At 41.0% G+C, this 14,459-nt stretch overlaps 1 protein-coding gene across 6 annotated transcripts in view; it reads left to right on the forward strand.

Moving 5' to 3' along the window:
- PALM2AKAP2 (PALM2 and AKAP2 fusion) overlaps positions 1-14,459 on the forward strand; it is a 550,991-nt gene that overhangs the window by 382,992 nt on the left and 153,540 nt on the right. For all 6 annotated transcript variants that reach the window (XM_073021828.1, XM_007968463.3, XM_007968462.3 and 3 more), the window contains one exon: positions 13,163-13,248. In XM_073021828.1, the coding sequence (XP_072877929.1) occupies positions 13,163-13,248 (86 nt within the window). The remainder of the gene's footprint in view (positions 1-13,162; positions 13,249-14,459) is intronic.

Below are 14,459 nucleotides of genomic sequence, written 5' to 3' on the forward strand. Positions count from 1 at the left end.
GACAGTGAGACTTTGTCTCAAAAAAAGAAAAAAAAAAGAAAGAAAAAGTCCATTCTAGCTGCCCAGTATGCATGACCTTGTGAGGTAGTAAGAACCATGACCAGGAAAAGGCCATGTCATCCATCAGGTGACTTTGTAGAGGAGGCTTCTGCCCTGATGGGAGAGTAGCTTAGGCAGCCTCGAGGCCCCTTCCACTTCAATTTGGGAAATATTTAATGAGCTCCTACTGTGTGCCAGCCCAGGCTGTGCTGACTGAGGCCTGGGGTGGGACAGCAGGGAGGGAGGACAGTCCTATCTTCAAAGTGCTCAGGGTCTGACTGGGCGCGGTGGCTCACGCCTATAATCTCAGCACTTTGGGAGGCTGAGGTGGGTCCATCACCTGAGATCAGGAGTTGGAGACCAGCCTGGCCAACATGGCAAAATCCCATCTCTACTAAAAATACAAAAAGCGGCTGGGCTTGGTGGCATGCGTCTGTAATCCCAACTACATGAGAGGCTGGGGCAGGAGGATCACTTGAACCTGGGAGGTGGAGATTACAGTGAACCAAGATCGCACCAAGATCACACCACTACACCACTCGAGCCTGCGTGACAAAGCAAGATTCTGTCTCAAAAACAAAAAAACAAAAACAAAACAAAACAAGAAAAACGTGCTTGGGGTCTCACCACCCAGACATGGTCTAGTCTAGTGACCACATCCCCACGTGGTTCCTGCCTCTCCAGTTTAGGGGGATGGACTGAGGCCTGGGACCATCTGTTCCCAGCGCCCTCCACCTTCTGTCTTGTAGCATTCTTCTTTTCTCCCTCGGCACTCTCTGAAGTTCCTGTCGCCCAAACCTGCCTGCCCAGAACTAACACTTCTCATTTAACAGACACTTGGATGAGACTAACTGTGTATAGGCTCAGTCCTGCCCACAGGTGCTTTGCCTGGAGAAGGGCCCACTGAAGCAGTATTGACCAGGAAACACCGTAAGACACATGTCAGGGCTCTCCCTGCCCAGGCCCTAATTTGTGTTCTGCTAAATGGGGCCATGATGAGAATTGTGAGTTCCCAGCAGAGGGTGGACATGGAGATGCCACACTGGGGCTGAGCTAAGACACCACCATGGAGGAGCTGGCAGCAGAAGGCTGAGTCCCAGGATCCCCTGTGTACTTAGCTTACACAACTTTCAGTGTGGATTCTTTCTTTTCTTTTCTTTTTTCTCTCTTTCTTTCTCTTTCTTTCCTCTCTTTTTCTCTCTCCTTCCTTCCTTCCTATTTTCTCTCTTTCTCTTTCTTTCTTTCTTTCTTTCTTTCTTTCTTTCTTTCTTTCTTTCTTTCTTTCTTTCTTTCTTTCTTTCAAGATCTTACTCTGTCATGCAGTGTTGCAAACACAGGTCACTGCAGCTTCTACCTCTTGGGCTCAAGTGATGATCCACCTGCCTCAGCCTCCCAAGTGGCTGGGAATACAGGCTTAGACCTGTGCCACCATGCTCAGCTAATTTTTTCTTTTTTTTTCTTTTTTTAGAGACAGGGTCTCGCCATGTTGCCCAGGCTGGTCTCGAATTCCTGGGCTCAAGTCAGCCTCCCAAACTGCTGGGTTTACAGGCATGAGCCACCATGCCTGGCCCTGAGTGTATGTTTCTAACTAAATTAATGAGAACAAGAGAGAAAAAACTAGAAATTTATAAAATATAAGTGGTTCTGCCTGCCATTTCAATCTACATGTGCATCCTCTTGTGACAGACCAACTCCACTAGGTGCTTAACTGAGGGCCACTTACCAAGCCCTGTCTTTCTTGCTGGTCAAGATCCTGTTTCCTTCCTTTGTTCATCCTCCAGGTGGCTATGTGCTCAGGGAAGGCTGAGACCTTCCTCAATCCAGGGGGTTAATCTCGGTTCATTAACTCCAAGCCAGTTTTGATGATTCTATTCCCTTTCCTTTATTGGTTTAAGAATGGGTTTATGCTGTATTTTTGATCAGTGAGACTTTGGGGGGTCAGCTTTGGTGAGGGCTAGGGGGTGTTTTGGGGAAGGCTTCTTTATTCTTTTTTTTTTTTTTTTTTTTTTTGAGACGGAGTCTCAGGCTGGAGTGCAGTGGCACTATCTTGGCTCACTGCAAGCTCCGCTTCCCAGGTTCACACCATTCTCCTGCCTCAGCCTCCCGAGTAGCTGGGACTACAGGCGCCCGCCACCACGCCCGGCTAATTTTTTGTATTTTTAATCGAGATAGGGTTTCACCATATTAGCCAGGATGGTCTCAATCTCCTGACCTTGTGATCTGCCCGCCTCAGCCTCCCAAAGTGTTGGGATTACAGGCATGAGCCACCGCGCCCCGGCAGCTTCTTTATTCTTAAAAAGGGAGGAGAGGAGAATCCTCCCTTTTCCTATCTCTGAACATTTTCATGACACATGGAACTGCTGTGTCCATCTTGGGACATCAGAGGAAAGCCAAGAGAATTGCAGAGAGGCCAAACTGAAGCCATCAGGCCATTGAACCACTGAATTAGCCACCTCTGGTGCCATACTACCTTGGGACTTGTTACATGAGCCAATGAATCCTTTGTTGTTTAATGCTCCATTAAATAATCTTTCTACTACCTGCAGGTGAAAGCATTCTAAATGATACAGCATGTATCTGTTGTTCCAGTACCAACTGTTCCCACAGTTGGTCTCAGCCTCTTGTATCTCTCAAAATCTGAGCATCAACAAATCCCAAGAAATTCTAGAATTTCAAGATATATATTTTTGTACAACATGATTCTTAGTACAAGCCAACAACATCATCTGGTATTTAACATAAGAAACGGAGGTCTGTTCCTAGGCTGGAACTTTGGGGTTTTAGTGAGGTATGACACTATATTGTACTTATTGGGAGATTTAAGGAGTTTTCAAGGGGAGTTTTGACTATGGGAACTTCTGCCTTTTCTCTTTAGAAGCTAATCCTTTACTAAGATGCTACTGTAGGGAACTGAAAGGAACTTTCCCTTTCACCCTGTGAAGGTTCACTGAAAGACCAACTCACGAAAGGCAGATTAATTGGTGGAAAGATATATAAATTTATTTAACATGTGCATGGAAGCCTTCAGAAGGAATCCCCAAAGATATAGGGGAAATTGTCCATTTTTATACATAGGTTCAACAAAGTTTGGACAGCCATGTGGATCTAAAAAGGGTATGATCTAATGTTAATATGAGTGAGGAAACCCAGCAAGGCCTGTCTGTCTAGATTCTTCTTGAGCATGCATCCTCTAAGCATGCATTCCTTCCTTCTGAGTGTGAGGCAGGACCCCCTCTGGAATGGGGGTCTTATGACTTACAGTCAAATTAGGTAGGTCAGATAATTTCTTCATGGCCAGTTGTTACACAGAAAGGTGGTGGGAAATTTCAAGTTATACCTGTAGGTTTCATGGCTGGCTCTGGGGAGAAAGGGTTCTTCTGGTTTCTATGACTCTGCCTTGGAACAGGGATTCTAGTTTCTATGGCTAGCCCTGGGGGAGAATGAGACTGAGACACACGAGGACAGAAGAATGTCAGAGGAAAACTGTTGTTTCTGAGGTTTTCATTTTAGGATATGTTTTCTGAGTCACAACACAACTAAACCATGCAACGGGGCACAGGGGAAACAGAGAGTGGCTCAAAAGAAGTAGAAAGTATGAGACTTTCAAGACCAGCCTGGGCAACATGGTGAAACCTCATCTCTACAAAATTAATAATAATACTAATAATTACATTTATTTAATAAAAAAAGAAAAAGAAAGTGTGGGCCATTATAACCTGGTTGAGGAGACAAAACTTAAATGGCAGGATTGATTTTGAGGCTAGAACACAGAAAATTTATGCAAAGGAGTCTCTATCATGGGACTTGGAGGTTGATGGGGAAGGCGAGTCTGGAAGGACTCCTTCTTCTCATGAGGCTGGGCTAGGCTATGCTGGTGTAATAAACAAACCCCAATCCTGTGGCTTCAAACAATAGCAGTTTAGTTCTCGTTCATACTACATGGCCAAGGTGGGTTGCTTGTGTCTCTGGGCTGCATTGCCCTTACACTGGGGCTCAGGCTGACAGAAATGCCACTATCTGGGATTGCCAGTTGCTGTGGTAGAGGGGCAGGGTCATGTGACCAGTTCTGGCCAATGGGTGTGGACAGCAGAGACATCTATTACTTCTGGGCTGGAGCATTTAACTGCTGATGTAGGACACCTTGCTGCCCACACCCATTGGCCAGAACTGGTCACATGACTTCACCAACTCTAAGGAGGCCAGGAAGTGAAATCCTGTTACATGTCTGCAAGGAGAAAGAACTGGGAATATTTGCGTGAGCCGTATTAATGGCCACCAGTCACCCTCTTTGTCCAGTGATCCATCTAAAATCTGTGTGGACAATGAGCAAGAACAAATTTCCACTCTCTTGCACATTCGGGTCCATTCATGTGTCTTTCTTGCTTACTATGTTTTCACCTGGTGGTGCCTGGTAATTCCAGGGAGTGTGGGTACAGTCAGTGTCCTTCCATTCAGTGCTACCCTCTCCCTCTGAGGCTCTGACCCTTTACTTTTACTTTTATTTAATTTTTAGTACTAACTAAGGTCAGAGCTAAGGAAGTCACCCAGTGATTTTTTTCTGGAATGCCATCCATTGCTGCTTCACCAGGTCTCTTTAGCCGCCTGACACCTTCATTGCTTAGTGTCACATTGTCTCCCTTTGTTCAAAGATGCAAAGTTATTTTGTCTACAGATTACTCTACTCAAACCCTCGTGGCTTCCTGCTACCAGCCCAAATCCCTCTCCCTGCAGATCCTCATGTGTGTCCCTGGCTTCTCCAGCCGGGGCCTGAACTCAGCTCCTTTATTTTGGTGGCACACCCCTGTCTGCCCTCACATGTACTCTTCCCAACAGAAGTTAGTACAGAGAGGGCAGCCACGTAAGTCAACAGAGCACGCCCTGTGAATGGAGACACAGATGTTGGTGCTAGGGAGTTGGAAGCCTGGGCTGATAGACTCATTCCTCTGACTATGCAGCTAGGTGAGACGGTGTATAAAATGCAATAAAAAAATTTTTATGGCAGTTGATTTCATTTATTCCTGAGAGGTCTTTATAAAACTGTCCCTGATGGACTATTTATAAACACAATATCAGCCACAAGTAGACAGATCTCAATTTCTCCTATCGCAGGGAAATGCAAACTTATTCTCTTCTGGGTGAAAGATGCTATTTTTTTCCTCAAGGTTTGGTCTTGTATTTTAAAAATGGAATAAAAGCTGTAGTATGTTGCTAGGGATTATAGGAATAATATAAATCTAATTTATCTTCTCAAAGACATTATAAAATAATTTCAGCAAAGGGAGAAGAGGAATGTAAGAGGAAAATGGTTGTTTGAAAGTACAGTATGTAGAAGTATAAAATATATATTTCCTTCTATATATAGATAGAATATATAATTAATATGTATATTATACATACTATATATTATAATACATATTGTATATAGAATATATAGTTAGTATAACAATATATATGGAATACTTAACAACAATATATAACAATATGTATAAAACAACAATATATGGAAAACTTAAATTTATAAAACACTTAAATATATTTTAAAATACTAAAGTATATTTATAGAATATATAAATTCTATATTTCTCTGTATATATTCCATATATCTCTATATAGAATATATAAATGTATATATGTATAGAATATGTATAATTTTTATCTGTATAGAATGTATATGTGAATTTATATATGGAGAGAATATATATAGGATTTATATATTTTTTTATAATATGTACATATATTTTTCCCCAAGTTCTTAGGTCAGGTTCTTTATATAGGTTCTTCCCCTGCAACCAGAGGAAACTGTGTTTGTATAGCTAATAATAGAAATACATCAGCCTAGAATATCTGTCTTTTACAATTGAACATCTAAGCTGTGCAAATGTTGGTACTATAGTTATAAACCATGGATCTTAGTCAAGGGGAAATTCTTCTCAGGAACTCAAACATGAAAGCAGATGTTAAAAGCCATTGCTAAAATTCTAGAGCTGAGAGGATTACAAATCAGCATTCTAAGCTATCCTCCTACCCACTGGTCCAATGCATTACATGTTGGTGGAATGGAAATCACCATTTTGGAAAAGGGAAGTGGCATTTTCAGATGCATAAACATCTTCCTATAAAGAAGTGTCTGCCATTTTCTATCTCCAAGTTCTCAAGATGACAAGGTCTCCTGCCCCTTGGTATCCAAATAAAATTGGCCTGTAGTCTACTGTGTGCAGTATGTGGGTTAAGTGCTTTCTCCAAGATTCTTGGTGTTGTGTCCTTCTTCGACTCCACATTCTCAGGGAGCTCCCATGGGCACACAGCTGCTCTCTTCTTTCCGTCCCCAAGTCCAAGTGTGGGACGACATTCAGCTTCCAACAGACAACTCTAGCACAAGATACTGGTGTAGAACAGATCTCCACCGTAGGTACAAGAGTGAGAGAAGAATTACATCATGACACAGCATAATAAATACTTTAAAATGAATTTGTAACCATTGCTGTTCTGAAAAGTCCTTTTTAGGCTGGGCATGGTGGTTCACGCCTGTAATCCCAACACTTTGGGAGACTGAGGTGGTTGGATCACTTGAGTTCCGGAGTTCAAGACTGACCTGACCAACATGGCAAAAATACAAAATCTCTACTAAAAATACAAAAATTAGCCAGGCGTGGTGGCAGGTGCCTGTAATCCCAGCTACTTGGGAGGCTAAGACATGAGAATTGCTTGTGCCTGAGAGGCAGAGGTTGCACTGAGCTGAGATAGTGCCACTGCACTCCAGCCTGGATGACACAGCAAGCCTCTGTCTCAAAAAAAAAAAAAAAAAAAAAAAGGAAAGAAAAGAAAAAGTCTTTTTTATTACCCCCTGGGAATTTCATACTGCCAATTTTTGCCCTAACTTCTTTCAATTTCTTTCCCTCTTCTAACTGCACCTCTTCCTTCTTATCTTCCTCCTGTGATGTGGGACTCACATTTTCACACCCAAATGGTCCATAGAGTTGCTTTGTTCTCCAAAATACAGTTTTCTCCTTGGAAGGAATTTTACCTCTAGCTTTTATAATAACATTTCTGTTCTCACAAACTTACCATCAGGATTAATCACATTTTTAAATTAAGATGTTATTACAAAAATATTTTAAATTAAAATGTTATTACTAAAAACTGCTAAACTAAAACATTTAGCAGAATTTGTAAGACAATAATATAAATTGCAATGACATGTTGGTGTTTTATTGGCTATTATTGCAATGATTGACAAAATAGCATTTTTAAACTCAAATGCTACATCCGTTTTCTTTCACTCTTGTTATGAAATGTTTTCTAATATGAAGTGTTTTCTTGATGGAAGACTAAAATATTGAGACAACATATATATTTATGTCTCACATCTCCTTCTTATGGCCATATAGCCTTTAATAAAGGTAGTGTTGTTTACAAAAGGAACGATTGTATAATGTAGAGAAAAAATACTTCCCAAACTGAAATAATACGTAGAGATGAAAACCAACACTTGTAAATGAAACTTTTATATGCAGAATTATGTTTGCATAGTTAAGTGAAGGGGTGGCCTGGCCCTCCACACCTGTGGGCGTTTCTCTTTAGGTGGAACGAGAGACTTGAGAAAAGAAATGAGACACAAAGACAAAGTATAGAGAAAGAAAAAGTGGGCCCAGGGGACTGGCGCTCAGCATACAGAGGACCCACGCCAGCACCGGTCTCTGAGTTCCCTCAGTATTTATTGATCATTATCTTTACTATCTTAGAAAAAGGAAAGTGGCAGGATAATAGGATCATCGTAGGGAGAAGGTTAGCAGTAAGACATATGAATAACGATCTCTGTGACATAAGTTTAAGGAAAAGTGCTGTGCCTTGATACTCATATGTAAACATCTCCATAAACCTTTTTAGTGCACAAAGAACAGCATTGCACTAGCAAGTCCCACCTTTCGCCCTAAGGTGGTTTTCTCTTATCTTAGTAAATAGAACATACAATCGAGTTTTACACGGAGATGTTCTATTGCCCAGGGACAGGCAGGAGACAGATGCTTTTCTCTACCTCAACTGCCAAGAGCCCTTCTTTCCTCTTATATTAAGCTGAAACTGGATCCTTTCCTTACTCCTTATACGAAAATTAATTCAAGATGGATTAGAGACTTAAATGTTAGGCCTAATACCGTAAAAATCCTAGAAGAAAACCTAGGTAATACCATTCAGGACATAGGCATGGGCAAGGACTTCATGTCTAAAACACCAAAAGCAACGGCAACAGAAGCCAAAATTGACAAATGGGATCTAATTAAACTAAAGAACTTCTGCACAACAAAAGAAACTACCATCAGAGTGAACAGGCAACCTACAGTGTTTTAATTTAATTTAATGTAACTTAATTTAGGAGAGCTAAGTAATTAAACATGAGGCCAAAGTACGTAAGAAAGTGGCAGTCTTTTATTGCAAATATGCACACACTCTCAGGCAAGATTCTCTGGTCCTGAGGTGTAGGGGGCCAGGGAAGTTGCGCCGGCGCTCTCGGGTGATGTTCTCCGGTCCACAAATGCGGGGGCCAAAGAAGTCACACCGGCGCTTACCGGCAGCAGACTTTTATGCCTGGGAGCTGGAGGGGGAGGAGTTTAGGGCGTGTGTGTAGGAGTGGCTTCTTGAATTTCGGTGTCCCTGGCTTGACATCACTCTGCGCATGCTCAGTTGATTTGGTTCTTTTCCCGGGCACGGGAATTTTTCCCGGGCGCCGGAAAATCTGTGATGAAGAACCTGGAAACAACAGGGACTACTCCATCTTGTTCACCTTCCTCCATCTTGTCCCTTCCCCCTCACCCAAACATACAGAATGGGAGAAAAGTTTTGCAATCTACTCATCTGACAAAGGGCTAATATCCAGAACCTACAAAGAACTCAAACAAATTTACAAGAAAAAAACAAACAACCCCATCAAAAAGTGGGCAAAGGATATGAACAGACATTTCTCAAAAGAAGACATTCATACAGCCAACAGACACATGAAAAAATGCTCATCATCACTGGCCATCAGAGAAATGCAAATCAAAACCACAATGAGATACCATCTCACACCAGTTAGAATGGCAATCATTAAAAAGTCAGGAAACAACAGGTGCTGGAGAGGATGTGGAGAAATAGGAACACTTTTACACTGTTGGTGGGATTGTAAACTAGTTCAACCATTATGGAAAACAGTATGGCGATTCCTCAAGGATCTAGAACTAGAAGTACCATATGACCCAGCCATCCCATTACTGGGTATATACCCAAAGGATTATAAATCATGCTGCTATAAAGACACATGCACACGTATGTTTATTGCAGCACTATTCACAATTGCAAAGACTTGGAATCAACCCAAATGTCCATCAATGACAGACTGGATTAAGAAAATGTGGCACATATACACCATGGAATACTATGCAGCCATAAAAAACGATGAGTTTGTGTCCTTTGTAGGGACATGGATGCAGCTGGAAACCATCATTCTCAGCAAACTATCACAATAACAGAAAACCAAACACCTCATGTTCTCACTCATAGGTGGGAACTGAACAATGAGATCACTTAGACTCGGGAAGGGGAACATCACACACCGGGGCCTATCATGGTGAGCGGGGAGGGGGGAGGGATTGCATTGGGAGTTATACCTGATGTAAATGACGAGTTGATGGGTGCTGATGAGTTGATGGGTGCAGCACACCAACATGGCACAAGTATACATATGTAACATACCTGCACGTTATGCACATGTACCCTAGAACTTAAAGTATAAAAAAAAAAAAAAAAAAAAAAAATTCCTCCTCAGCACAGATCCTTCACGGGTGTCAGGCTCAGGGACGATCAGGTCTTTCCCTTCCCACGAGGCTATAATTTCAGACTATCACATGGGGAGAAACCTTGGACAATGCCTAGCTTTCCAAGGCAGAGGACCCTGTGACCTCTGTGTATGTGTCCCTGGGTACTTGAGATTAAGAGAATGATGATGAATTTTCATGAGCTTACTGCCTTCAGGCACTTGTTTAACAAAGCGCACCCTGCACAGCCCAAAATCCTTTTAAACCTTGAGTCACCACAGCACATGTCTCTTGCAAGGACAAGGTTGGGGGTAGGGTCACAGATTAACAGCATCTCAAATACAGAACAAGATGGAGTCTCTTATGTCTACTTCTTTCTGTATAGACACAGTAACAGTCTGATCTCTCTTTCTTTTCCCCACAGTTAAAGGTAAAAATACTTGACCCATAATGATTTTCATTTATAATTTTGGTTATAGATTGTATCTATTAGCTATTGTTACAATAATACTGCTTGACAAACCATCCCAAGACTCATTGGCTTTCGTTGTCATGCATATGCAGTTGGCTGGGGGTTGGTTGATCTAGACCTGGCTTGGTTTCCAGCTGCAGATTGGATCCAGATCTGCTCCCCAGGACTCTCATTCCCCTGCAGGCTGACTGGGGCTTGTCCTTCTCATGCTGTAGCAGAAGTGCAAGCCTCACCTCTCAAGCCCATTTCAAACCTTTGCTTGCATTATGCCCTCTAACATCCCTTTCGCCAAAGCAAACATCAGTGAGACAGGGAAGACCATTTCTCCCACAGCAGGAGAGGAGGAGAATGAATATTTGCTGAACAGTAACTCAGACTATTACATAAGTGAAATATCATCTGATTGTCCATCATGCCCAACATCTGTGTCTCTTTGCCAGCCAAATCCAACAGGTATCAAAAGTGGCTTAAACCAGGAGGGGTTATTGGTCGGTTAAAAGCAAAGCATGTCAAGGAAATAACCTATTCATGTAGGAGAAGAGACTTTTCTTCTATAAACATGCATTTAAGATAAAGCTGACAATCTCCTTGCAGCAGTTTCTTGAGAAGAAAGTGTAGTCAAGGCACAACATTCCTCTGACCCAATTCCTGCAACCTAGTCAGAGAGAACAACTATTTGCACCATGAAATGACTTATAACCCACAGGTCTTGAGTAATTCGTTGTGCGTATATCCTATGAAATGAGGCTCTCAAGGACCCAGAATGTAAAACTAAAAAAGCAACCAGTGCTAATACATTAACATTTAATTAATTTCATTTTAGTTTATTTAAAGCATCATGTAATTTCAAGCAATTGTTATTCATTCATCACCTGTTGTTCAGTTGATTCTTACTAGAAATGGTGGAGTATAGCAATGTTACACATCTCTGGGTTCTTGATTTAGCACAGAGGCTGGTAGAGTACATGGGACAAACTAGCTCACTATCTGTTTTGGTAAATAAAGTTTTATTGGAACACACCCATGCCCATTTATTTCTATGTTGTCTGTAGCTGCTTTCACTCTACAAGGGCAGATTGAGAAGTTGCAACAGAAATGCTATGAACTCAAAGCCTAAAATATTTACTATGTGGCAAACAGAAGAAAAATGGCCAATCCTGATTGAACACAATCAGGCTAGAACACAAAAATGGCTAGACAGTTGAAATTTTGGAATTTAGGTTATTCACACAGTTCTGGGATGAATATTTTCCTTGAGTTATCCTTAGATAACTATCCAAATACTTAGAGAAAAGTATTTTTTAGGAAAATCCATAATGTAAACAAATATTACACATATAATTTTAACCTCCTTAATAAAATAATCTTTTTAATACGTTAGGTTATGAGCACTTATTTCCATACAGTTATTATACTAATCGTAAAATTCGTATTTGCTTGTTAAAGGAGATTCTGAAAAGCTCTGTTAAATATTGCTTTATTAACCTTTAAGATTATTTGCCTTGCAATAAACCTATGTTTTTTAAAAATATATACTTGCCAGTTGGGCGCAGTGGCTCACTCCTGAAATACTAGCACTTTGGGAGGCTGAGGTGGGCACATCACCTGAGGTCAGGAGTTCGAGACCAGCCTGGACAACATGGTGAAACCGTATCTACTAAAAATACAAAAACTAGCTGGGTGTGGTGGCACACACCTGTAATCCAAGCTACTTGGGAGGCTGAGGCCGGAGAATCACTTGAACCTAGGAGTTGGAGGTTGCAGTGAGCCAAGATTGTGCCACTATACTCCAGCCTGGGCAACAGAGCAAGACTCTGTCTCAAAAAAAAAAAAAAAAAAAGTGTATGTGTATATATATATATATATATAGCCATTTCTTCAAACTTTTCACCAATGTAGATCATTTTAACTCTATTCCACATACATAATTGCATCTGAATTAGTACAATTTTCCTATATTGTCTTTAAAACTATTTGAAAACACCACACTGGCCCCTGATCTTTTCTTTGATATTAGAAAAAACAAAATCTTGTGTCTTGCCAGGTGTCCACTCTTGGAGACAATTTGGTAGCTTTAGAAGAAAGAAACATTAGCATTTCTAAAGACTTGGAGTTATTTCCAGTAGATATGTGGAATTGAGAACACAGACAAATCTGGAGTCATATCTGTTCGGTATTGAATTAGATGTGTGTATTTCTGTGTTCTGGGATTCACTTTAAAGCTCCAAATGAGACCTCAATATGAGGCCTGAACTGGAGAAAAAGAAGAGTTCATTCATGGCTGGATGTGGTGGATCACGCCTATAATCCCAACACTGGGAGGCCAAGGTGGGCAGATCACCTGAGGTCAGGAGTTCGAGACCAGCCTGGGCAGCATGGTGAAACCCCATCTCTACTAAAAATACAAAAATTAGCCAGGTATGGTGGCGGGCACCTGTAATCCCATAATCCCAGCTACTTGGGAGGCTGAGGCAGGAGAATTGCTTGAACTCGGGAGGCGGAGGTTGCAGTGAGCCAAGATCATGCCATTGCACCCCAGCCTAGGCAACAAGAGTATAACTTGGTCTCAAAAAAAAAAAAAAAAAAAAAAAGAAGACGAAGAAGACGAAGAGTTCATCCCAGCTTTTCTCCACCCTGGGCTAGGAATAGCTCTCTATAAGATATAGGACTTAGACTATGGATTCTAAGTTGGAGATTAGGTAAAAACAAAAGAAGTGCTATAGGACTACACTTCTGAAAGGAAGTTTTCCTGGTCCAGTAACTGCAAGATAGTTCAAATGAATATTGTCCTTGAGTTATCCTTAGATAACTATCCAAATACTTAGAGAAAAGTATTCACTTTTTTTTTTTTTTTTTTTTTCAGGAGTCGTTTGGGAGAATGTGCTGCTAAAGGGAGGTGAGTCAGCCTTGAACGCCACAGAAACATCCGGCCCAGACATGACTATCAAGGTAAGGGATTCTCTTCAGGTTGATTCTCAAAGTGTATCTCTAGAATAAAGGCAGCCTATGGCAGGTTTTTCTGGGGGCAAAATGAACACTACCAATCCACCTTCCTAGAGATCTCTTTCTACTCACTGAGGTCTTAGGAAGGCAACATAAGATTTTCTGAAATTTGGGATCTGGTCTACAGCCATATCATCCTGAACACATCGATCTCATCTGAAACTTGAGATCTGGATTTGGAAACTGCTTGAAAACTAGAATCTAAGATGTGATTTCCAATGGGCCAGTCGTAGGGTCTTCAGTGAATATCTACATGTAAGCTATTTGTAAATGGTAACCCCCATGGGCACAGTGGAGCAAATCTGAAAATTCTGAGCTGAGAATTCAGCCCCACTGTGCATTGTGAGGAAAGGTCAGAGAGGCATAAAGTAGCTTTGATCTTGGCTCAAGATTTCCACTGATGTCAGTGGGAAGGCAGCACATGGCCCACTCCAGCTGAAATGCTAATGGCCAAAGGTTTACAAAATGAGTCATCTGGAAATCCCCTTAACTATCACTGTTCAAATTAAATGCATCAATTTGTAATCATTGGCCAGATTAAGGAATCTGTAGCAAAAGTTATCAGAGGCTCAACCACTTCCCCTCTGTTATGGGATTAGATGCAAAGGAATGGTCTTCCTCTCTTAGAACTCTTAGCAAAGGATGAAGGTGGGAGGGGTTTCTAACATTCTTGCTTGAATGATTATAATTTGAATATATGCAAATTGTGAATTTTTCTTTGAAAAATAAGAAGTAATGTCTTATTTTATATAGAGCTGTAACTAGAGATATTTCTCTCCTGGATCTATTAGTAGAAGTTGTACAAAAGAATATACAGCATGGATTTAACTGTTTTCTTTTGTAATGTGAAGGTTAAACTTGTGTTGTCTATGTTACAAATGGCAGAGAGAGCAAGCAAATGTTACCATAGTAAAGCTAAATAAAAGATAGGATAGTAGCCTGATTAGTCAAAAAGTCAATTAATCTAAGTGGTAACTATCCAGTGCTGAAAGAACTATAACTACATATAGCAGAATTTGTAAGACAATAATATAAATTGCAATGACATGTTGGTGTTATATTGGCTATTATTGCAATGATTGACAAGTTTGAGTCTATGACCACATCAGACAAAGGAGAATGGGTGCCAATAGTAAAACCTGATGGATTTAGATTTG

This window comes from Chlorocebus sabaeus, chromosome 12 (genome assembly GCF_047675955.1).
Source record: "Chlorocebus sabaeus isolate Y175 chromosome 12, mChlSab1.0.hap1, whole genome shotgun sequence".
Lineage (NCBI taxonomy): Eukaryota > Metazoa > Chordata > Mammalia > Primates > Cercopithecidae > Chlorocebus > Chlorocebus sabaeus.